The following is a 26,080-nucleotide window of genomic DNA, read 5'->3' as shown; positions in this document are numbered from 1 at the left end:
CCAAAGGAGCTACCTCAGAATTCACTGCAGACTGGAGCCAGAGTTGTTTTAGTCTATGTTTCCTTTCCTGCTTCTCCCAGTCACCAGTGCTGTGTGTCTGTCGTTAGTGCACTTCTCTCACCCAGAAGCTGCTAATAGGCAACCTTCCCCAGTGACTTCTGAGGCAATCTTTCACCCCTCTCACTGGTTACTGGCTAGCGGCCAGGCTCTGTTTCCTCACCCATTACTGTCTCAACCCATTACAATTCTACTTCGCATTCTTTCTTTCCTTCCCCTTGAAACTTTCTTGGTCTTCTTTCAGTGAGTGTAAGTACACAGTGCAATAAACTAAGTTTAGATACCTCGCAGTCCTGATCTTTAGGCTTATGTGACATCACTGCAACTCAGCCAACAGCTAAGGAGTCAAGACTTAGATGGGAGTAGGTGAGAGTGAGAAAGAGGCTGTGGTTCTTTTCAGCTGCTTTCTTTATTTCAAAGCCTGTGTATTCTGGGTTTCAATTTGACAGCTTAAATCAAATAGAAACCATGGAAAGTATCGTAAAAGAATTTCTGAACAAGGTGTGTAGAGGATCAAATCTGGCACATATGAAAACTGTGTTAAAAGTACATATACATTTCTACATGTGCAGAGCCAAAAAGCCTTTAATGCTGCCAGTGTAAATAGTAAGCCAACTGGGTGTTGGAATTTGTTCTCATTGCATACAAATATCTTCATTTGGCAGTGGGTTAACAGAGGGAAGGTCAAAAGACCATGCAACTTGGGCATCACACAAAAAAACACCCTAGAATGTTTCAAGAGACTGAATCAGCCACATACTGGCCCAATGCTGCTCCAAGGCTCAGTGGGACAGTAATAAAACTGCATGGATGAGGCATTTTATTCCAAAATAAATGTTGATAGTTTGGTTTATGTATAAAAATATAAGTTGTTGAAACTATTTATAAAGGTTCCTTTACATATTCAGATTGACCTCAATATCTTCTCTACCTACGTGCCTTCAGGGTAAATAATCTAGCATTTCAGTTCAAATATTGCAGATGATATTCTGTGCCAACCATTGCATACAGATGCTTTACAAAGAAGAGACAAACCAGGCTTGCACGAAGCACCTTTAAACAACCTGCACATTTAAATGCAGTAAAATTCCAATGTTGTGTCTTGTGTCCAACTTTTTTTAACCTTATCTTATTTCTGTAGCTTTATGCCCTTGTTTAGGAATAATAACAGTTACTTATCAGAGCAGCACAGTTTAATTCCAATAGACAAAAACAATACTTCAAGTCTTCACAGTTACAGTAATATATTTGTAAGGGCTCAAAGAATCAGGAGTGTGTGTGTGTGTGTGTGTGTGAGAGAGAGAGAGTGTGTGTGAGAGAGAGAGTGTGTGTGAGAGAGAGAGTGTGCGTGAGTAGACTCCCGGGTTTGAGTCTCCATAAGTGAGAACAAGTGACAATGTGGAATTCTATTAGCAGAATGGAGTTTCAGTTAACATAGTAGCTTCCTCTAGAAGAGTACTCTCCCCCCATGACTCTCAAGAGCTATGCTCAACACCAGCCTTATAAAGAATGATCCACACCATAGTAGTCAACTGCCCAAAAACTGGGGTTCAAGTTAAACCACATAGGCAGTTGACACTCCTCCCCAATTTCAAATTCCATCTGATTACTTATTTAGTGACGATAAAAGTGCCAGTATTACCCACAATTATGACAAATGCCTTGTGTGTGTACAATAAAGGGACACTGAAAGAATATATACCTTTTCAGTAATATTTGGATTTTTTTACTGTGTAAAGATTTTTGTTGTTAGTTTTCTCTTTTCTTGTCACTTGCTTTGAAAACATGCTAGAGAAGAGGAATACAAATATTCCAGATGAAGAGGAAGTCAATATTATGTTATGCAAAACTTATGTAACATAAAGTAAATATTACATTACAGTACTGTTCCCCATTTTAAGGGTCGGGACCCGGTACTGGGCCACGGAAGCCTCACTACTGGGTCACAAGAAAAGCCAAAGCTAGCCCCGCCCCCAGCAAAGCATGACCTATGCTCTGCTTCCTTCCTTCCCCCATCTCTGTGTTGTGCAGAGAAAACCTAGCCATGAAGACTGACACAGCCTGCAAAGCTTGCACTCCATTTGGCTTCCTTCCTTCCCCCGTCTCTGTGTTGTGCAGAGAAAAGCTAGCCTTGAAGACTGACACAGTCTGCAAAGTGTGAGCTCCATTTGGCTTCCTTCCCCCGTCTTTGTGTTGTGCAGAGAGGAGCTGGGCTTCCTTCTTCCTTCTCCCCACCTCCCAGTGTGTGAGAGAAAAGCTGCCATCCATTGGCACTTTAGATCCATGAAGTGTTCTTCAAGGTAAGAGCTTTCATGTGCCTTGCAGTATGTTCTTTTGGGGAGATTTCCTGGGAGGCCTGGATGGCAAAGAAGGGGTGTGAGTTTTTTTCAGCTGGGGAGTGGGCATTCCAGTAGCTATTTTCTTTTTTTAACAAACGACCCCTGGGCAGAATTGTTGCTGGCTGGGGTAATCTGATGGTGAGTAAAGCTTTTTTCCCCTTTGTCCCCCCTTCTTTTTCTGTCTGCAAGGGATGCTCTGTCTGTATTCTTGGTGCTGGGGGGAAGCAACAGTGGGAGGGCTTCTAGTGCCCTGGCTCCACTGGTGGACATTCTGGTGCTTTTTGGGCATTGTATGAGAGAATTTTGGACTGGATGGTCCACTGGTCTGATCCAACATGGCTTCTCTTAAGTTCTTATGTTCTTTCTTTCCATGTTTTTCTTTTCTTTTCTTTTCCTTTCCTTCCATTTCATTCTTTCCCTTTCTTTCCTTCCTTCCATTTTTACTGGATGAAACTTTTCTGTTCATCATACTGTTGTTGCAGATATAGGAGCTCTGTCAATGAAAAATTGGAAGCCCCAGTTGTAGCCAGCTGGTCTTTCTATAAGATTTCTGTGTGAGTGAGTGAGAATTAGAGGTGTGGGGCAGAAAGAGATTATTGGAGATTACTGCTGTATATCTCAACAGCACTGGAAGTGATGGTACTATGAACGTGGCACCATTTCACTGGTCCTGCTTTTAACAGCTGTCTGACACCAAAATTAAACTCCTCCTGTAGATATTAAAAAGGTTAATAAGATAAGGTTAAAAAAAGAAGTTCACTGGCTAAATATCTGCAAAACAGGTTGCTTTTAAAGGCATGGGAAACTGCAAGCCCCTCATAAATATTCCACATGTTAATCACCCTTTGGGTGAAGAAGTACTTTCTTTTATCCATTTTAACCTGTCTGCTCAGCAATTTCATCGAATGCCCACGAGTTCTTGTATTGTGAGAAAGGGAGAAAAGTACTTCTTTCTCTACTTTCTCCATCCCATGCATTATCTTGTAAACCTCTATCATGTCACCCCGCAGTCGACATTTCTCCAAGCTAAAGAGTCCCAAGCGTTTCAACCTTTCTTCATAGGGAAAGTGTTCCAGCCCTTTAATCATTCTAGTTGCCCTTTTCTGGACTTTCTCCGTCTTTATGAATTTTATATAACTTGAAATCAATTCATTAATTGCAGTACAATTCTCTGCTACCTTTCACAGCAATTTCCTAGTGTTTCAGTCAAGGAAAAGTATAAATAATAGCTGTCAAAAGATTTTCTTGAAACCAAGCTAACTTGGTTGTAGCTTGAGGAAGGGTTCCAGTAGTAGCAGCTAAAGGAAGTGCCTACTAAATGTGTCAGTATATTCTGAGGTACAGCAGCTGCCAAGGCCCAGTGTGGGTGGTACACAGCACTGGCATTCCTGATGGCAATGGCAACAGCACTTCCAACTGCATACACTGGCAAGTGCTGTTGAGGAAGGGGTGTGTAGGTGGTGCAGGCAATTGAACACAGGTATTAGGAGTGCTTGCCAACTGGAGAAGAACACACAAATAGATAGGTGCATGCAGGTGTGAGGGTGGAAAGAGAGGACCCTGGGAATGTATGAAAAAGTTGCAGACCACCCACTTTCTACCCCCATTTTGGCTCAGCATGAGTTTCAGAGAGATTTTTCTGAAAACGAAGTTACTTCAGAAGAAGAGGCAGGTTTGGGGGAGTGCCCTGGAAGTGACATCACAGGAAAAGGTGGAGTTTTGGTTTAGGTGGAGTTTTGGTTCAGTGTGCCCTGGAAGTGACATCACTTGGCCCTTGACCTGGAAGTGACACCACAGGAAATGACATAATTCCTGTCTCTCGGCTCCACCCCCAAAGTCTCCTGGCTCCACCCCCAAATTTTAGTGAGCCATGAAGAAGTGTAAAAGTAACCGGGCCACGGGAAAGAAAAGTTTGGGAAACTCTGCATTACAGCATTATGAACTATGACATAAAAATCCAACTTCTAGGGAATAACAATATGGAAGAGTTATCACAGAAACCATACACTGAAACCATATACATCATTTTAGTGCTAGAGAGGAAGTAATCAACACTTCCAGGGCACAAAGAAAAAAAATGCTCACTACTAAAATGTTCAGTTTGTCAGACAGAAATTTAATTTTGTTAGCACCAAGGACATTTTTCTTCAGCCATGGTACTCAGTATATACCAGCACTTCTAAGAGTCTATAAGATGCTTGTGTTCCCATGTACGCTTTATGGTTCACCAATTTGGTTTTCAGGCCCAGTGAAACTACTTGACAAGCTTCAGAAAAACTTTTCCGTAAAATCCTTGCTCTACCCATGTGTACACCATCTTCAGTTGTACAGTTTGAAATAGGTCTGCTGAATATCTCAACCTTGATATGGAAAGCTATTATCAATTTCAAATTTAGACCACTTAATGTGAAGACCAATGCTCCCTCTAACCTGCAGAGTCTTGTGAACCAAAATTCTACCTTGTGAGCTACTGGTATTAAAGTTGTGAGCTACTGCATAAATTAGTGCGCTCTGGGGCCATTTTTCCTGAGCTAAGACAAAAATGTGTGAGCTGGAAACTAAAAATCTGTGAACTAGCTCACACTAACTCAGCTTAGAGGGAACACTGGTGAAGACCTCCTGGTTTTCACTGGATCAGCAACCCCTGAATGCTGCTGGTCTTTGTGGAACATAACCATGGATTATGAAATCACTCAAGTGAGTCCACGGAAGCCTGTGAATCTCTTAACAGAGAGGAAAAGAGTGTTACTTCCTAAGAAACTTCTTAAACAGGACTGGGGCCTTTTATTTAAAGATGCTGGAAGGAAACATTCCCCACATTATGTGGGAATCAAATCCCCAGTTGAATTTGAAACCCTGCAATATTTCTGCACCCTGATGGTTTTCAAACTGAGGAGGTCGTATATAATAAAATGCCACTGCAATATACTGCCCACAGCTCAGATTAAGGGTTATTTCCTTAGGGCGCCTCCAGAAGAGCACTTTTGCAACTGTCCTTTGTCAGTGGTTGATTCTAAGTAATTACAGCAAAACTTGCACAACTAAGGTAGCTAAATTCAACTCTGTTGTTATTTCCAATTCCTAAATGTTCTTTGGTGTACAGCCTATGGCTACTAACCTGAATAAAGTATAAGTACATGTGTGTGCATATGTATGTGCACACACACACAAATATATATGTATGTATAAAATGAAATGTATGCCATTATTATATATTTTTTTCTCTTTCCACCAGTTTAACTGTCTCTGAAAGGCAGCCTTTTTCTAAATTAGTGATGATGACTTTTAAAAAAACTAATACACTGGCGCCCTCTAATGGCTACAATATTATTTTATTGAACAAAACTTGAGTCCAATGGCACTGTTAAGATAAACAAAGTTTTATTGAAGGCATAAGCTTTTGTGTGCATGCACTATGTTGAAAAGGAAATTACCAGTCCATACATATAGGTAGAGGGTAAACAGCAAATTAGAATATAACATAATGAAGATGTTTACCGGATGCAAGGACCAAATAGGAATAACAAGCTTAGTTTATATGGACATCATTTGTTTGGATTTAATTCCAGGGGGAAGCATAGTGAAGCAAATAAGAAATATGCCAAATAAAAAATACACTAAAATAAAGAGGATTTATAGCCCATCTTGGTGAGAATACAGATATAAAGTTGGATGAGATTATCATATGTAGATAAATAAGAAACCAATATCCCTGTTAAGTCTGGGGGGGGAGGGTTGTTCCCCAAATTCTGTAATAACTTGTAATTCAGCAATTTTCCATTCCAGTCGGTTCCTGAAGTTCCTTTGCAATAAAATGGAATAGTAGATTGCAACAGTGATTGTAATGTAATACAATGAATAGCAGAATGCAATGTAATTTAGTATGGTAGACTGGAATGTATTTCTCCGGTCTGGTGCCAGAGGAGACATAACATTGCACAACCAATCGCCTCACCTTAAAGAAAAAGATGTTATTTACCTCCATGCTTGAGCAGTGAGTGGAACATAACAACAGGGTTGCAGTTAATTATTCTCAACATCCCACAATTTACACATCTATCTCCAATTCTGATATATTAATTTTCTTCACTATGTTTTCCCCCAAGAATTAAATCCAAACAAATGGTGACCATATAAACTAAGCTTGTTATTCCTGTTTGGTCCTTGTGTCTGTTAAACATCTTCACTGGGTGACTAGGATTCAGGCAAAAGGATGAGAAGTTGATCTCTTGGGATCTGTGGAATGCAGAAAAGCTGGGCCAAATCTCAACATCACCTTATCTCTATGGAATATACAGAGCTCAGGCTTAATGGATAGTGCTCCAAGCTCAGACACTCATATTGCATAAGTGATTGCCACTTGCAATAGAGTTTCCAATCTCAGCCACTTCAATGGAATCTCATTAACAGCTACAAAGGAAGGTATGCAGCTTCCAGGCTAGAAATTTATGCATCTGTGGAGAGTCCTTCATGGCTGATCCCTTGAGAAATCTGTGTGTGGGGGGGTGTCTTGAGAGACTGACACCTGTGGTTTGAGGTAATATGGTGGTGAGCACTGCCATTTGGCTTCTGAGAGTAGCAAACCTCAGATCTCTTGCACCTGCTGGAATGGCCTTAGGTTAGCCATGGCTCTCGCAGGAGTTGTCCTTGAAAGGGCAGTTGCTGTGAGAGCCCTCTCAGCCCCACCCACCTCACAGGGTGTCTGTTATGGGGGGAGAAGATATAGGAGATTGTAAGCCACTCTGAGTCTCTGATTCAGAGAGAAGGGCGGGGTATAAATCTGAAGTCTTCTCCTCTTATCAATACCTTCCTGCAGGAAATCTAAAATAGATTTAATTTTTCGATTTAGGGTGTTGATTCTCTTCCTCTTACACCATCTGATGAATGCCTTCCAGGTAAAGTTATACATTTTGTTGATTGCTTGTCTCCTAATGCAAGGAGAGCATTCTTAACTTCTGAGCTGTAGCCTACTCATAGGACATTGTCCCTCTCAGTTTCCAAGTGGCCAATTTAACCAGTCTAGATGCAGAAGCCAGATTGGTCCCTGTTGTGTCATATCCATTGATATTGGTAGCCTCCAAGGTGGATTTGTGGACATTTGATGCAGAGCTGAAAACCATGGCAATCAAGGCCAAAGGGAAATTACTAGGATGACCTCTACCTTTTGTTCCTTGATTTTTTGGATCACTTTTGGTAGCACTGGAATCAGAGGGAAGGCATGCAATAGACCTCTTGGTCAGCTCGATATTAATGCATCTATTGCTTTGGCCCGGGGTTTGATGAAAACTGATGAAACCTGGTCATTTGATGATTTACTGAGGTTACAAAGAGGTCTATCAGTGGAAGGCCAAAGTGATTCATGATCAAATTGAAGAGATCTTTCTTGAGGGCCTGTTCTCCCTCTTGGATCACGTATCTGCTGAGACAGTCTGCTTGTACATTCACTGTTCCCTAAGTAATGTGGTTGCTTCCTTGTGAAGATCTGATGGACCTGGAACCTTCCTGTTTTGCTAAGTTTTTGCCACTATATTGTCTATTCTTATCAAAATGTGGGCTCTCTTAGCTTTGAAGTAAAGAAGAGTTAGATGAATGGCCCAGAAGATTGATTGGTAGAGTTGTTTCCTTCTTGCTCCACTGCCCTTGTACTGAGTCCCCTTCTGGTGTTGCTCCACATCCTTCAGTGGAATGTGGATGAACCAGTCTTCTTGAGATCTGAGCTTGGAAGAATCTCGGAAGCTGTTATAGATGTCTTGAATTAAGTCTGCCCTGCTGTATTACACTTATGAAATGAGTAGACCCATAAGATTTGTGAGAGATATCAGTGAGGAGGATCTGCTCCTTATTATGGACTCTGCCATTTCTTTTGTCTACCTTGCCTTCTTGTCTGTAAAAAACAGATAGCTGGACATGATGTCTATGAATATAACTAGGTGTTCCAGTTTCTGCATTGGTTCTTTTGCAAGTTCAATAGGAAACCGTGGTCCTGTGGACGGTTTTCTCCATGTCCTTTCTTGACTTGATTAACAGATTAGGATGGATGTTTACTCCTTACTCTCTTAGCTTCACCAATACAAAAATGTAGGAATTTGCTGTGACCTTGAAAAATTGTTATGTGGAGATAAGCCTCTGTCAGGCCTATCAAGGTGAGGTACTCAGTAATTGATCGCAGAGTCTCCATTCTGAAATGCCCGAGTTTGATGAACATGTTGAAGTATTTCAGACTTATTGCAATCCATTCTTTTTTGAGACCATAAAGAAAACAGAGTACACGCCATGACCACCCCCCCCCCCCCCCCGAACAAGGCACAGGCTCTGTAGCTTGAATGTTTATAAGATATTTGATCGCTTAGATGGTTCTGAGTCATTCTTGTGGATTCCTGTGATTAGGTAATATTATTAATCACTCCAGTGGGTAGCTGTTGAATTCTATGGTGTTTCCATTGGTGACTATTTCTATTGCCCAACTGTTAGCATTGGAATTGACCAAATGTCACTGAACTGAATCAGGCATCCTCTCACCGAAGTGGATGCCAAGTCACACCATAGAGATTTTTCCATTTCTATCAGCTCTTTCTGATTTGCTGTTGGGTTGCTTGTTGAATCTAGGGTTGAAGTTTCCTCTTTGGAACGACTGTCTTGATTGGCTTGTTGTTTGAATCTAGGAAGTGTAAGTTGGTACAAAAGAAAAAGGTCTTCTATTGTTTCTTTTTAAAGTTCTGGAAAGGGCCTTTTTTTTGTCCCTCGTCTCCACCAGAATTCTGTTCAGCACATCACCAAACAGCTTGTCCCTCTGGAATGGGTAGGCCAGTACTATGGCTTCTGAATGGTAATCTGCCTGCCATGGATGCAAACTATAGTGTCCTTCTGGCCACAGCTGTTGACACCATGGCTCTCAAAGAGAAAATTTTAAGGGTTGCATCTACTGTGAATAATGTTGCTTTGTGGAACATATTGATACCTTCATTGAGTCTGTAATAGTTGTCTGGGATCAAACTGAAGCACCTTTCTAGTCCAGACTATGGTAGTTCTGGACACTATAGAGCGCATGGTGGATGCTCTGATCATCATGGCTGTGGCCTTGTCTGCTTTCCTTGATGCAAAATCAGCCCTCTTGTCCAGGTTGTCTCTGATGTGGCCCTCACAATCTTCAGGAAGAAATCATGAAGACTGTAAAGCAGTGACTGGGGAATCAACCCAGGGTACCTGTAAAAACTCACTGGCATAGGATGTTAATGTGTACAGCTTTTCAGTGACGCCTGGGAACTGCCTGTTAGCCTGTTTGCTTGATCTGGGAAACAATTTTTTATTTACCTTTGGTCTACATTTTAAATCTGATCCTCTTCCTCTGAGGACTCCTTTAGGCATTTTTGATAAGGTATTGATTGTCTTCAGATTTGAAAAACCTGACAAACTGCTCAGGAACCTCAATTTCTTCTTCTTCCTCCTCATTTGAGAGGTATTCTCCTCATTTGTGAGGTATTCTCCCTCTTCTCTATTACTGAGATCACTCTCTGCAGAAGGACTGGGTCCTTGCTGAGGGCTATCTCCCTCTTTTCTTGTTGGCAGAATGTTTTTGTGCTGCCTTGGTTGGCCATTTAGGAGCTTCCTTAAGTAATGAAGCAGCTCTTAAGCTTTCATATCTTTCGGAGGGGGATGGAAGGAGAGGATGGGGTAGCTGGATAGAGGTCTGTCAAATCTAATACCCTCAATGACAGAAGCTCTCAGTTTCTTCCTTCAAGTTTGCCTCATTAAGGAGTGGGCCTGGACACCCTTTCATCCATCCATGAAAAGGACAATTACTGGTAAGTCCAACACTTCTTTCTTCATCAATGGAGCAGGGGGATACTTCTTGTGGAATACTTAACAGGGCCACTAGAAAGACAACCTTTAGGGCCAAGACTCAGGCTGGCTCTTCTGAGTAGTTCATATGGGTATTTAATAACTTTCAGCATCATATTGATGTTCTAGAAAGACTGTAGTGGACTGCAGAGAAATTCTTAAGAGCTACGCTCTGAAAAAGTTTTTAATGCAATAGTGGGAAGAATCTATTTTCCTTCCTAGGACTGAGAGTTCAGACAATGATTAATATTCATCCACAGGAAATCCAGTATGCTCATGCAAAGTTGCAAGAAACATGGTCTTCATGATGGGAGGAACAAGAATTATGTCTGCTTTCTCTGTCCTTGTATTATGAAGTGTACAAGAGAAGATTAAGGGTTCAGAAAAGACACAGCAGGTCTACAGTCCACATTGATGACAGGGCACCCGGTCCCTCCATGGGGAATACTGTTATACTGCAATTGGTAGGGTATAATATCAGTAAAGGTTGTCATTGTAATTGGTAAGGGAGGTAAATAAGTCCATCACTGTGGCACCAGTCTGATGATGGCCCTGGACTAGGGATGGGCATGACCGAACCATGAAGGAAAATTCGTCACAAGTTTTACCTTGGTAGTGGTTCATGAACCAAAGTTCATGACACTTCCACAAACTTTTAAAGCAGTTTGTGACTCGACTAGAAAGCAGGGGTTTAAAGGGACTCCGAGTCCCTTTAACCTCCCTGCTTTCTGTTTCCCAGGAAAGCCACAAAAACAGCTGAGTGGTGGGGGTTGCTCCCTGCCACTCCCTTTAACCCCCCTGCTTTCTGTTTCCCAGAAAAGCCACAAAAACAGCCATGGGGGTTGTTCCCTGCCACTCAGCTGTTTTGAGCTTTCTTGTGCAGTCCCTTTAAAGTGACTGTTTAAAGAGTCTGCAGCCCCTTTCAGCTTGTGGTTTGTGGGGTCACAAACCACAAGCAGGTTTGGCTTGCAAATGAGCCATGTTTGCAAATTAACCATGGGGCCACAAACCATGAACTGAAATAAACTGCATTTTTCTGGTTTGTGTCCATCCCTACCCTGAACTGCTGATTTAGAACAGACTCCATTGCACAGACCTCGAATCTTGGCAACTGAACTACTATGTCCTGGTGTTTTTACAGGCCCTGAAGGGGAGCTGTGTTACTCTTTTCAGTTCAGGAGGCATGTCAATTCCTACAGTAGCAAGCTGGACTAATTGCCACTTTGGTTCAGAAACACTGTCTGTGAAGACAAGGACATATTTCCCCAGGGAAAGAGACAAGATGTGAGCAAATACTTAATGATTCCCTCACATTAGCAAAGTGCTGAGTTGTGTCTGGAGCCAACTGGTGGAGTAAACAGTGCGTTCTGACTGTCCTGCATTGGAATCCTAGTCATGCTGACATGCTATACCAGAAGTTCCTTGGATCTCCAGTTTGGAAGTTAACTTCTATAGGAACAAAAAGAACTAGAGCTAAAGCACTATCTGGGTGAGTCCTGTATGACAGGCATAATTTTACAAGCAGGGGACATAACTCTGTTCTTACTTCTAGCTTCCACTAATACCTCTGGAGTAGAGTTTTCCAATGATTTTCTCCCAGCAATGGCAAAGTAGATAAATTAGATCTGGAGGCCTGACTCCCCCCACCCCAGTGCTTCCATTAGGGGTTACAACTGAGGCTGAAGCTAGAGTGGAATTGCATGATGTCCAACCTTGAGTAAGTACCTCTTGTCTATTGGAGAATATAGGAAGCAGAACCACATCTATTACACATCCTTCTACTCAGATGAAGAATTATAGAGTTATTAATAGTATGGCGCCAGAAAGATCCCTTTCGCGCACACCCATATAGTACGACAGGGTTCTTATTTTGGCAGTGTGCTATCATTCTCTCTATCATAGTCAGGAACATTTCAGCACTGTTACATTTGTGCACTCCGTCCTCCAATTAGAAAGGCCCAATGTAACTGATAAAGAGCAACACTTCAAAGACATCTCATTCACCTCTGTTTGCAGAATGGCAGCTCTCTGCTCTTTAGCTGTGAGGGACTCTTTGAGGACATCAATATGTTGTTTGCTGTCTGAAAACTGGTTTGTGAGAGTTTCCAACTTTGTCTGTAAGGCCAGCAGCTCAGTGTCTTTGCGTGACAGCTCCTGTTTCACTTGACCAATCTAACAGAGGAACCAAACAGAAGACTAGTTACTACATGCACATTAAAGCATGTCAGAAAATATACAGAGATCATTTAATACCAATTTAGAATACAATTCAAATATTTAAATGATATAAAGCCAAATCAAGTAACTAAGAAAAAGAAAGTAAAACTTACTGAATGCATGTTTTGTGCAAGTATATTCACAAAACAATTTTAGAAGTTAAGCATTCTAAAAAATGGTGCTTTCATGAACACCACTGAACTGTAGTCAATATACCCATTGCTTCATTTCTGGCAATGGCCATTGCCGCTTGCTGAAATTCAGAAAGTGACATGATGGGGAAAATCAGGGGGGGAAACCACATTGTCATAACCTACGCTGCCTTAAGTACTAAAAAATTAGCATGAATGATAACATTGGTTTTAAGAACTGGGAGCTGTTCAGCTTGGAAGAATGAAAGATACATCATTTTAATTTATTACTGACCTGCATTACAGCAATATCACCCTTTTCTTTCTGCACAATTATGCTTTTAAGTTGCCTCAAAAATAGGAAGAAAGGTGAGATAAAAAATATGCAAAGCATGCACGTGCAAACAGAGGCAGCTGTAGTATATTTCACTGAGTAGAAATTAACTAATAGTAATTTTGACCTTGAAAAAATCAATTTTTAAAATACAGGGTTTCCAGGGAAGAAACAAATGTGTGACCAGTGGGTGTTCACTCTGTATTCCCTGCCTGTGAAGATGAGAAAAACCCACACAAAACCCACTCTGACTGCTACAGCTTACTGCTCTTGCTTTTATAGGATTTTTGTTAGAGTATTTTTCAGGGCACCCCAAATTTTGGCTGCCAGGCAGAGTTGGTCTCATTTAACTCTTACACAGGCTTAGCATTAAGCACTATTAACCCCCAAGATCTCTCAGAAAAATCAGACAGTCACATCTGCGCACCATTGTAGATTTTTTTAAAACTGGAACAGGTTTAGATACAAGTTCAGATACAACAAATCTTACGTTAGAAAGGAGTAAAGCAGTTAGAGTAAGATTGCAACTCAGTTTTCATATAGAAAAACAGCTTTCCCTTTTAGCCTCAGAGACAGTGTCAAGCAGTAATTTGCTTTTATCCAAGAAACTGTAACCAAATATGCTGACTACAATAAGTCAAAGTCTTGAAACAGCCCAAAGCATTGAATTCATTTTCTGGATCAAGGCCATAGAAGAAAGGGAAAAAGCACAAGGTCTTCAATTTTGCTCCTGGCCTTGCACACTATTTATCAAAATTACAGAGCTCCTAACAAAGAGAGAATAATAGGCATGCAACCAGAAAGTCGGTCAGATTTTATATGGGCCCCTATTTTCAAGAGCTCAGTACATGCATCACTAACACATTACTTTTTAAAAAAAGAACTTGGAAAGAAAAGAGTAAGTTTTCATATTGCACAAGACCCCCTGAAATAACCAGAACTGGGTGTTCAGAGTGGGTTATAGACTGTGATGTTACGGAGATTAACCATATGTGAATAAGGGACAGAAACAGAGCAGAGTAATACCAGTTAGTCTAAGTGCCCTTCATAAATGCAGAAGGCAAGGTAAGCAAAGTGTAAGCTGCCCAGAAAGCAACCGAGTCAGCAGAACCCAAGTGAGCGGCCACTGCACACAGAGAAATCAATCTTACGGCAGAGACCTCAGTCTGAAGACCAGCCACTCTTTTTTTCAGCTCCTCCCCTTGAGCCTCTTTGGCATTTAGCTCTTCCTTCAGTTGCTCTACCTGCCACGACATTATTATTTTTTTTACATTGATAGTAAATGTTTTCTATTAGTTTTCCTCAGGCAACACAGTGGCAGTGTAAAGAGCCAGCAAATTCAACACTTGTATAAATGTCAGGGTTGGAAGGACTGACAGGATTCTTTAAAGTAACTGTGGACTAGAGCTCACATGGCTTTTGTATAAACAGAAGCACTTCCTCTTGGCCCCCTGATGAGAGGGGTTCTGCAGTTTCCATAGATTTCTCACAAACTGCACCTTCCTGAACAATAATCCATGCTATTTCCAAGAGTCCCACAAGCCACATTCAAGTGGTAGTGGTGAACCGCAAAAGACAGGAAGAAGTGAGAAAGATCCACTCCATAAATGGAGTTAACAGATTTTGAATCCAGCCCCATGTTCAAAGTTCTTAGTATTTTGAATCAGAGCTTCTGCAGAGACATATCCCTCAAGAGTTGGCCAAAACATGATAAACAATTCCCCAAATAAAGGGAAAGGATAAAGGATGCTACACTACTTTAAAAGGGCTATTTAATTATGCAGAGGTAATTCAACACTCACTGAAACAGGATATGAATGTGCAGATTTTGAATTACCAGCCTCAATTAAGGACTGACACATACTTGCAGCTCCTGGTAAGATTTTCTTTGTTGTTGCTGTTACTCTAATGCAGCGGTTCTCACTCCTCCATAAGAACATAAGAGAAGCAATTTTGGATCAGGCCAATGGCCCATCCAGTCCAATACTTTGTTACACAGTGGTTAAAAAGCCAGGTGCCATCAGGAGGTTCACCAGTGGGGCCAGGACACTAGAAGCTCTCCCACTGTTGTTCCCCCCACCCCCAAGCACCAAGAATACAAAGCACCACTTGCCCCAGACAGAGAGTTTCATCTATAACTTGTGGCTAATAGCCACTGATGGCCTTCTGCTCTGTATGTTTATCCAATCCCCTCTTGAAGCCATCTATGCTTGTAGCTGCCACCACCTCCATGGACATGAACAGCCACATTGGCAATTACCACGAATAAAAACAATCATATTTACTTCCATCCCTGACATCAGGTTTGCACCTCATGAAGTTCACAGCTTTTCCATTTCTCTTGCAGCAGCTGTTCAACATGGGAACCAGATGCCAACCATAGTTTCCACCAGGCTAGGCCTTGTCTATGTTTCTGAAACATAAGGTGGGTGCCACATTGGGGGAATGGTTCTTAGAAAACCCTTATGTGATATGTCAAAGAGCCATATGGGGCTCCTAAGTCACTCAGTGAGTATCACTGCTGTAACAGAAAAAAAGTAGAAAGAGCCCTTCATAACTTCTTTAATACAGTGACAAAACCTATTAGGTAGATTCTAGTATTTTTAACAAACATAATTTACTCATTACCTTATTTTTCATGAATTTGGAATGGCTACGATACACTTCCATTTGTTTCATTTCTTCCTCACGTTCTTCTGTGCTGAGGGCTCCATTTGATTTCAACATCTGAATCTCTTCTTCCAGATCTCTGAGTCCGCGCTCCATGGAGGAGATCTTAGAGTCCTTCAGAGATAAGTAGCAATATGTTCAGTGTCTACTTAACATACTGCTAAAGCAACAAGTTTTGAGTGCCAGCAGTTTGCAACTAGTTCTATGAAACTGTTCTCAGAGGCACTGTGTTATATATCGTTAGGTACTGGTTAAATAAGCACCCACAGTAAAATCCTAATAAAGACTAACGGTTGTGTTTGGGTTCAGTATCTAATATTTCAAAGTCGGGGGGGGGGGTTGAATGGAACCATGTTACCAATATGAACTCAACAAAATATAAGGCTTTTAAATAGAAAACTGCTTCCTACTCATTCCAGGAGTAGTACATTGGGTACTCCACGTCATATGTATTGAAAAATGATTAATGTAACTTTAAACTTGCTAATTCCTTCTAGCGAGTCAGTGAACCCAGCACCGCTGAAATAACCCAGTTGCTGGATTTTCTTGTCCAGAGAGGAGCTGAATATTAGCAATATCCAAAGATGTATGAATCCAGTCGCCAAAGTCATAAGATGGCACTGTCTTGAGGTAAACACTTGGATTTACTTACCAAATTAACTTTCATTTATAAGAAAGCAAGCATCTGAAGACTCACTAATTGACAAAGAAGGCTGGGTAGCAAGCATTTTATGGGCTCAGCTATGCAAGCTGTCTGGGTCCATATCTTTGCCTTAATAACTTTACAATGCTTGAGGTATACAACTCTATTGATTTATATATATTAATTTTTGAAATGATCTTGAGCATCTGCTTATATTACTTTCCAAAAGGGAAAAAGCAGTGCCTGTTCAACCAGATTTCAATATACCTTCCATTCATTTTTTTTTTTTGCAAATGTCATGGCCAATTACTATTTCAGTTTTACTAGGTATTCTTTATTGCAGTATTTGCCAAAGCCAACCAGTGCTCTTAAGGCCTAACTGATGTCTAAGAAAAAAAAATACCTACATACAGCATCGTAAGAGTATAACTATTTATTCTGGTGGGACGAAAATAACCTTTTCTAACTATTGGCTGGGACCCAAATAACCACATGCATGGAAAAACCATTTTGAAACCAAGCAAATTCTCAAAAGCGGTTTGTTGGTCTGGTTGTCTACAGTTCAAATATAAATAAATCCCCCATGTATGTCCACGACTTTGAATTTAATAAAAGGGGTTCTTTGATCTCAACTATCATCTTGTGATTATGATGTGAAGTTCACTGATCTCTTATGACTATCATCTTGTGACTATGTGAAGTTCAGTGATCTCCGAGCCTCAACAGAATGGCAACTATAACTTGTTCTGCCTCTATAACAATGCAATCTGCTTTCCTAAATACTATATATTTTGTTTTAACACTGTTCATTCTGGTACACTAAAACATCTTACCTTCATTTCTATAACTGTCTGCAAAGCTTTAGTCTTGGCTGAGTCAGGAGCATTTTCAAAACGACGATGCATCTCCTGCACAAGAAAGGGAAAAGAGTTAAACAAAATGACTTAACTTCAATCTAATAAATTAAGTCAAAAAGTCTGCTGCACTGCAGATGGCCTTTCACATCAAGCAAAAAGACAGCTAGAATCCACTAAATGGAATATCAGCATATTTCCATATCCACCAATCACAAGCAGTGTTCCCTCTAAGCTGAGTTAGTGTGAGCTAGCATTTTTGTCTTAGCTCAGGAAGGATGATCCCCAAGCAAACTGATTTATGCAGTAGCCAAATCACTAGCTCACAACTTTAATGCCAGTAGCTCACAAAGTAGAATTTTTGCTCACAAGACTCCACAGCTTAGAGGGAGCATTGTGAAGCACTAGACCTCAATCTTCTGCATTTTCAAAAACAAACTCTTGACAGGACTCAAACTGAAAGCAACTTAGAAATACTTTTCAGATAAAGGATTCCTTATTTGGCTTCTTCAAACTTTTTGTTTTCCGGTGGAAAGATAAAAATACTTTTTAAAAGAGGATTAATAAATAACAGCAACAATCTGGTATGCGCTTAACAAGCTGATAAAGCATCTGTGCCAGTAACACTCCTACACACCCAGAACAGCAACCACCTAGTTACAGATGACAGCTCTCTCCAGAGAGACTTGCAGGGATGGTTAAATACTAACTTAGACTGGCAAATTCATCAAACCAATAAGAAATGAGCATGGGAACCATTTCTTGTATTGCTGTGGCTATGAAGGAACAGGCAATCAGATTTCTACCTGGAATGACTAAATATAGGCTTTTATTGTTTTAGAGAACCAAGTCTGTACCTTGGAAGGTAAAATCTAGTTTATTCCACACTTATTGATTTACTTCATTTATACCTCGCCTTTCTACCCAAAGGGGACCAAAAGCAGCTTACATCATTCTCCTCGCCATTTTATCCTAATAACACTGTGAAGTACATTAGGCTGAAGAGACAGAGTGATCGGCTCAAGGTCAGCCAGCAAGCTTCCAGGGCAGTGCAAATATTCAAATCTGGGTCTCCTAGATCCCAGTTTAACACTCTAGCCCAGGGTGTCGAACTCATTTGTTAGGAGCTCTGGATCTGACACAAATAGGATTTTGTGGGGCCAGGTCATGTGTGTCATAAAATGTAATGTGAGGTAGTCGATATATAAACTTTATAAAGGCCACAGACAAACGCAATTAAATATATTATTTTTTAAAATGTATTTATGTATTTATTTAATTTTGTTTAAAATGGAAAGGTGGGGAATCATGGGATTTGGCAATGCAATTTTTAAAATACAACATCAAGAAAAAGCACAAGGATCACAGCAGAAACTAAAAATATAAAATGCACTGAGCCTGGGGAAACAATAAAATGGCATTGCAAGCTTCCCCGCCCCCTCCAGGTCTACTCAGTATGGTTTATGTGGAAACATAAAACATAGCCTATATTCTCAAACAGAGAGTGTGGCTCTAAGAGAAATGGGACTTAGGTTTTCATAGATTTAATTTTCTTTAAAGGTATTTGATTATAAGGTAGGGTAAGCTTAGTTATTTGAGTAAAGTTCATCTGAATACTAAATGCATAACCTATTGTATCCAGAAGCTGTACTACAATTATCTTCTGTTTTGTCTTCTGAGTTCTGTATCTTTAAGCCTTTTGTTTGGAGTAAAAGCTTAAGTGGAATAAAGTTTCTGTGTAAGTTCCTGGTTGTTTGGGTTACTGAAGGTACAGTGAGGTGTACATAAGTAATCCTGCATCAACTGGCAATGGCTCATGGCTCTCCAGTGTAATATTCCCCTTTGGCTGTGGGTTCCCATGTCAGAGTACTCACTAGGTCAGATCTATTACGCAGAAACAAGCAGGCTCAAAGCATCAACCCTTTATTTGCAAGGACACAACTCCAGGAAACATGAGCTTCATCTGTCTATATAGGGCTTCACCTGTCTGAAAGCAAAACTGATAGCATGAGCTTCATCTGTCTGAAAGCAAAACTGATCTCCACTCCATTGAAACACATTGCAGCACAGATAAATTGCAAGGAAAATGTGGAATGGATTTTCCATTAAGGTCTCTGGGCCCTATCTATCCGGGCACAGAGACCTTAATGGAAAATCAATTCCATGTTTTACTTGCAGGCTTGCATCCTGCTGTAGCTTGCAAAGACAAGGCGGAAAAGGCAAGGAACTGAAAGAGCAGAGAACTTTGGCAGCCTTGGAGCTTAAAACATTGAGGACAGGAGTTGGGTGGGGGATAAAAGAGCCCTGGAGCACCTAATTAAAGCCTGAGTGGGCTGGTTCTGGCCCACAGGCTGGACATTTGCCACCCCTGTTCTAACCATTGCACCACATTGACTCTGTATAGAAGTGTTATTAAGGGTCTTTGAATCTGAGAAAAAGCAGGGCTTAATGTGAATCAGAGTTCTTACCTAGTCTCTACTAAATGGATTCCATCCTAGAATTCAGCTACAAAATACATAAGCACAAAATGTTTGATGAGCAAACTGCTATCTAACATGGGTGGCAGCGATAATTGTGCTGAGCCCCCACCCGAGCTAACAGCACCAACAGAGCCTGCAGTTGGCCCCTCTGATGTTCCAGAAGCTGACAGCTTGTTGCCGCCGCCCAAGTCAGCATCCCCCACACTTGGCCAGCAACTGCAAGCTAAAAGCCCACCTGACTCACCTCCATGGGTAGCTTAGCTGAGAGAGTGACTCCACCAGGACTTCATGACCTGTTGAAGAGACATATGCCTGCTGGAAAGATGGTCACTGAGCCCTGAGTTCTAACAGGAGCTTCCCAGCTTGCTAATTGTAGCATCACTGAAGGCCCATTTAGCCCCCTGCTCAGAGCTGGGCTATCTGTGGAAGCAACAAGTCACACATCCACCTCAGCTCTCACTCCTGACCTCCTCTCACTCCTTGGCTTCCTGACTCCCTGCTTTGGATGACCATGCTCTCAGAACCTTGACTTGATTTCCTGACTCTGCTGTTGTTCAGACTCTCCTGGCTTGACTCTGGACTGGACCTGGTCTTTGCTTCCCAACTGCACCTAGCCCATGACACTATCACCCAGGAGAGGCCGCTGTTGAAAAAACCATCACTAGATCCTTCTGATCTAGCCAACTTCCGCTTAGTTTTGAATGTTCCATTCCTGGATAAGGTGGTTAAGCGGGCGGCAGCAAAACAACTGCAGGCTTTCCTGGAAGTCATGTTGGTCTTTGACCCATTTCAGTTCAGCTTCTGTCCTGGCCATGGGATGGAGCCAGTAATAGTTGCCCATACAAATGATTTCCACAGACAACTGAATTGAGGTTGGTCTGCACTGCTGCTGTTAGATCTTTCAGCAGCATTTGACATGGTTGACCTTGACCTGTTGACTTACCACCTCACTGCCACTGAATTACTTGGAAGCCCTTCAGTGGCTGTGTTCATTTCTTCAAGGATGGGGAAAGAGATTGGCGCTAGAGGGTGTGCAGAGTCCCTCAGGGGGCAATTCTTTGTCCAATGTTGTTTTATATCTATGTGTACCCTCTTGCCCACCTAGTCAGGTGATTCAGGCTAAGGTGTTGTCAATATGCAGATGACACCCAGCTTTATCTGTTAACAGATGGTCAGCTAGATACCATCCCAGAAGATTTAGCCAGCTGCCTGGAAGTTGTGGTGGGATGGGTAAAGCAGAGCCACCTGAAGCTGAACCCATCAAAGACAGAAATCTTGTGTCTAGGCTGGGGGTGAGGTCCCGGTCGAGAAATTCACCTTCCCATTCTTGGTGGAGTACAGTTAGTACCAGCTCCCTCCATCAAGAGTCTGGGTGTGATCTTTGATGCTTCCCTTTTGTTGGAGGCTCACGTCACAAATATGGCCATAGTGGTGTTTTTCCACCTTCACCAAGCCTGGCAATTGACCACTTACCAGTCTTGTGCAGACCTGGCCACAGTGATCCATGCAACAGTCATCTCCAGATTAGACTACTGTAACTCGCTCTATGCAGGGCTGTCCTTGAACTCACTCCAGAAGCTTCAACTGATCCAGAACATGGTGGTATGGGCCCTTACTGGGACCCACCCCCCGAGAGCACACATACAGCATGTGCTTTATCAACTGCACTGGCTCCAGATTGAGTACCAAATCAGATTCAAGGTTTAGCTTGGCCTCCTTAGGGCCAGGGATCGAAAGGTTTTGAGATCCTGACTGTAGTACTCTCTGGGGAATGTGTAGGGAAAGGCAGTCCCAAAGGTATGCAGGTCCCTGGCCATTTAGGGCTTTAAAGGTAAGAACCAACATCTTGGAACGAATCTGTATGTAACAGGTAACCAGTGCAGCGCTTTCAGCACAGGCTGAATGTGCTCCCTCAAGGAGACTCCTAATAGCAGCCTGGCTACAGCATTCTGCACAAGTTGAAACTTCCAGGTTTGAGACAAGGGCAGCCCCATGCAGAGGGCATTACAGTAATCCAGTCTTGAGGTTACCGTAGCATGGCCAAGTCACTGTGTTCACAAAAGGGAAACAACTGCCTTATTAGCCGAAGATGATAAAAGGCCGATTTGGCAGTGGCTGCTACCTGGGCCTCCATCATTAGAGAGGGATCCAGAAGCAACCCTAAGCTCTTAACCTTTTACACCAATGTAAGAGGCATCCCATCAAAAGCCTGGTGGACGCCTGATTGATATGGGTCCAGGACAGAAGCATCCTCCAGAAAACTCTGCAGCTGCAGCCTTACTTCCCTCTCAATAATCTTGCTAAAAAAAAGGCAGATTTTACACCGGCTGTTAATTTGCTATGACTAGCAATACTGCCATAGGAGGAAAATTAAACCTGCTCCCACAAAAAAAAAATGAGGGCAGGGCATAGATGAAGCTTCCAACCAAGCATTGCCACTAAATGCATCCCGTTACTTTCTCCAGGAGGTGAATGGCTGCCAGTCCTACTTCACTGCTGCTGGTATCAGTCTGGTAATAGCTGTAATCAGACATGAGAGGCTAACAATCGTGAAGGAACAGTTGTAGTATAAGGACTGATTCACAAGCAGGCATTTCTGTACCAACAAGAGTTAGAAGAGATTTATAATATCTCACATCCAAGGCATTTAATTCTGACATTCGTGCCCTGGCATCTCTGTGATCTATTCTAAAGCATTTCATCCCCAAGCAGTTAGTCCCAGGGATGTAGAAAAGAAAGTGAATCTGAACATATTTAACTTCCTTTATATCCCAGCCTTTCTCCTCAATGGGAACCCAAAGCAGCTTACATCATTCTCACCTCCATTTTATCCACACAACCAACTGTTGGCCTGATCTTGTGATCCTTGTGGGTTTTCAACACACTCCAAGTTGCCCTGTTTAACAAGAAGTTTCCCTTTTGCTTCGCAGCACAGGGGGGAACAGATCCAAGAATAGAAACATGAGGGGAACCTGCCATCTTTATTCAAGTGATGTGGGAAAGCACCACTTCATGTGTGCACTGTGTGATCTACCCAGTGGGCCAAGACTGGACAAATGTTATTAACAGCCTAATACCTCAACACTTGGTCCCTTCTGTTAAACTGCTGTGAGATGCAGCCCTCCACTCAGTCAAGACTGGACTACAGTATGTATTTTTAGTAAAACAGTTGGTTTTATTTGTTCTATGTAAGTATTCATATTTGAAAATTACTAATGAATTTATATTTTCCTTTTGCCTTTTTTACCTTTACCCTGCCCTGATTTTGTAATGTTTAATGAGTATGGATATGGAAGCCCAGGCGGTCGCCTTGCACACCTAGTCAACTGAGGCCTGTCTAGCGAATGCTGTGTTCACTGTAAAACTCCAAACTGAATGAGCTGTAATACCAATGGAACAGAGAGCTTTGTCTTCTGTTGGGGGTCTGCTATGCAATGTCTGATGGATCTGCTAATGGCCGCACTTGGTATCTTTTTACCTGTGTGTGGTGGTGAACTACCAATAAAAAGTGTGACCATCCTGCGAAAGTGTTTGGTCCTCTTAATATAACAATTCAGCATTCTTCTAGCATCAAGAGAATGCCATACCCGTTCCTTTATATGAGAAGGATGATGGTAGGAATATTTTCTGTGATCTATGGAATGTGAAATTAACCTTTGGTTTGAAGATTTGGATCAGTGCACAGAAGCACCTTTTCTTTCTGAAAAATAAAGAGCACAGACTTTACTGAAAGACCATCCAATTCCAATACTCTCTTATCTGACATGATGGCAACTAAGAAAACATATTTCATTCTCAGATGGACCAGAGGAACTTCAGCAATGGTTTTGAAGGAGACTCTGGTTAGAGTAGACAAGATGGTGTTAAGCCTCCAGGTTGGAAACTATGTTTGTGGTGGTTGAGACTGAGAGGTCCTTTGGAGGGAGCAAAGAAAGAGAGAATTTTTTGAGATTCTCACTTCCTACACTTGAAGTAAGACTGATGCCAGCACTACCAGGTATCTTCTCAATGTAGCTATTTTAAAACTGGATGATAAGCCATCTTGTGGAAACAAAGAGGAGGGACTTCACCTTGAGCTTCATGGGTCAAGATGTTTTCTGCAGCACCAGCAAACAAAGACCTTCCAGGTGGTATTGTAAATCCTAGTAGAAGACTGTCTTTGTGAAATCAGGACGATACTGGTCACCTGTGACTAATATCCTAAGAAAAGAAGCTTCTCCCTTTCTATTTCCATGTGGTCAAGTGGTGTCATCTTGGCTGATAACAAATCAGTCTCTGGTGTAACTGAGCTGGCTTTTGTGGGGAGGGCGAGATATAAATTGAATGAAACAAATAAATAAATAAACATGTCCTCTGAACCTGGAAGAGTTAATGGATCTTCTACTGACATCTTCTCAAAGAGTTCTTGGCAAAAAGGAGTTACTACTAGAACCACCACTGCCTTGAGATCCCAAATCTGACTGAACATCTTAGAATCTTAGGAAGAAGGCTGACAGAGGGGAAAGCAAACAGTGATTCCTGCTGCCAGGGGACCATAAGGGCATCCCAGGCCTCTGCCTTATGATGGAATAATCTGAAGTGATCCAACTGGTGTTCACTGAAAAGGAAGAGAAGTAGACCATTAGTTCCTCAAAGTTGTTGATGATTTGTTGAAAAATCTTCTTGCTGAGGGACCACTCCCCCTGTCAAGAGGACCAGACAACTCAAACAGACTATCTGAACATTGATTGTTCCTATCACACGTTCCACCTTGATGGATGCCAGGTGAATCTCATACTACAGGAACAGACTGCATGCTTCCCTGTGTTCAGCAGAAGATATGCTACTTCTTGAGGTAGACTTTCATCAACATATTGTCTGTCCAGATGAGAAATTTGGGTGGTGAACTGCATGCAGCCCAGTCTGATCACCCTCAGCCCCAAGGTGATGGTTGGAAGCTTTTTCCAACCACCAGCCTTGAACTCAGACCATGGCTTGCCAACCACTTTCTGAAAGCAATGAGGAATCCAAAAATGCTTATTGTGAAACTTGGTCCACCAACAGAGGCTGCATTTCACAGACAGCAGGACACAAAGTGATACTGACTTCTGTGAAATAAGAGCCTGATAGGGTTAAAGAAGCATCTAGAGTTGTCTGGAAGGGAATCTCCCCCGTTGTATGATGTTAATGGTAGATATCAGAAGGCTCTGCAGCTTGGCCAGCCACATTAGGGAAGAGAGCTTGCTCTTGATGACTAGTGAAGCCAGGTCCTCGATCTTTCATGTTTTGTTTTATTTTTATTTTATTTTTTGAAATGACAAAAATAATTGTGTTGTTCCAGAGACTAGAATTACCCCGTGTTCTACACAATGAGATGGTGTTAAGATAACTCTTCTGTAGATTTACCAGGAAAAACAGAGACCTGTAAAAACTGAGATGAACCCAATTTTTCACAAGCTGACAATGGTATTAACCAGCACTTTCATTAACACTCAAAGCGCCATCAGGCCAGAAGGAAGTGCCCTGAATTGAAAGTGTCTCTCTTCAGTGCAGAAACAAATGAATGTCCTGAGGCCCTTGCAAAAATTGAAAACCTGAAGGTAAGCCTCCATCAAGCCAGTGGAAGTTAGAGGTTCCTGAGGATGAAGGAGGTCTGCAATCGATCAAGGAGTCCCCATTCTCTAAGCAGAATTGCTCTCCAATCTCCAGATCTCTTTGGTACAATGAAAAAATAGCCTTCTGGCTAATGCAAATCCCTAACAAGAAATTGAACACAAAAGCAGAAAACATTAATAACAACAAATAAGATCAGTAAACACCATAGGCAACTATCAAAGAGAAAAGACAATATAAAAGAATAGCAAAAAACACATTGCAATAGCAGCAAAGCACAAATCAGCAAAGTGCAGAAGTATTTTAGCACACGAAGAACCTTCATATCAGAAAACCAATTTGGGATTTGAATCTCAATTAGACTGTCTTCCTCCAGATATGCTGAATTCTAACTTTAGGGCTTCCCTAAAGGCTTTCTGTTCTCCTGTGGACAAACGAGTTTTTATTATTGATCTTATTGACAAAACCAACAATGTTTCTCTACATCCATTTAGAGATGCTTTAACTGTGCTTAAAATAGCAACACAGTTAATGTTATAAGTCTAAGGAACTTGCAGCTACCTCAGGGGATTCTACATTCCTTGCAGAACAAAGTAATTCTGGCTATAAATCCTGGAATTTGATAAGGCTTTGAACTGAAGAAACTGGACCATAATTGAAACTGTTAATTAAAAATACAGATTAACAGTGGTAAAATCAGCATCCAAAAGAATTTCAAGGAACAAAGAACATCCAATAAAATCTAATACTGCTCCTGGCACTTACATAACAGGGATCATTCTGAAGGACATTTCCAATTCAAGCTCTTCAAATAAAGTTCTACAACAAATCTTTTTCTAAGGCTCAACCATGGACAAAGTATTACTGCTATATAATATATAAATAACTAGTACTCTTAAAGGTGGAAGACTGAAAAGGAATCTC

The 26,080-nt window shown here is 41.5% G+C and overlaps 1 protein-coding gene across 7 annotated transcripts in view; it reads right to left on the bottom strand.

Annotated features, from left to right (window-relative positions):
* The window catches only part of ERC1 (ELKS/RAB6-interacting/CAST family member 1), a 291,605-nt gene that overhangs the window by 218,599 nt on the left and 46,926 nt on the right, over window positions 1-26,080 (bottom strand). For 5 of the 7 annotated variants that reach the window (XM_060245768.1, XM_060245769.1, XM_060245770.1 and 2 more), the window contains exons 4-6: window positions 17,064-17,138; window positions 15,546-15,701; window positions 12,240-12,407 (exon numbers count right to left, since the gene is read on the bottom strand). In XM_060245768.1, coding sequence (XP_060101751.1) covers window positions 12,240-12,407; window positions 15,546-15,701; window positions 17,064-17,138 — 399 coding nt within the window. Of the gene's footprint in view, window positions 1-12,239; window positions 12,408-14,077; window positions 14,162-15,545; window positions 15,702-17,063; window positions 17,139-26,080 lie in introns of all 7 variants that reach the window. The other 2 variants (XM_060245767.1, XM_060245766.1) reach the window with 1 other exon arrangement.

The sequence above is a fragment of the Heteronotia binoei genome, chromosome 8 (assembly GCF_032191835.1).
Source record: "Heteronotia binoei isolate CCM8104 ecotype False Entrance Well chromosome 8, APGP_CSIRO_Hbin_v1, whole genome shotgun sequence".
In the NCBI taxonomy this organism is placed as follows: Eukaryota; Metazoa; Chordata; class Lepidosauria; order Squamata; family Gekkonidae; genus Heteronotia; species Heteronotia binoei.
Note: the sequence above shows the minus strand (reverse complement) of the source record. Positions and strands in the feature narration are given on the sequence as shown.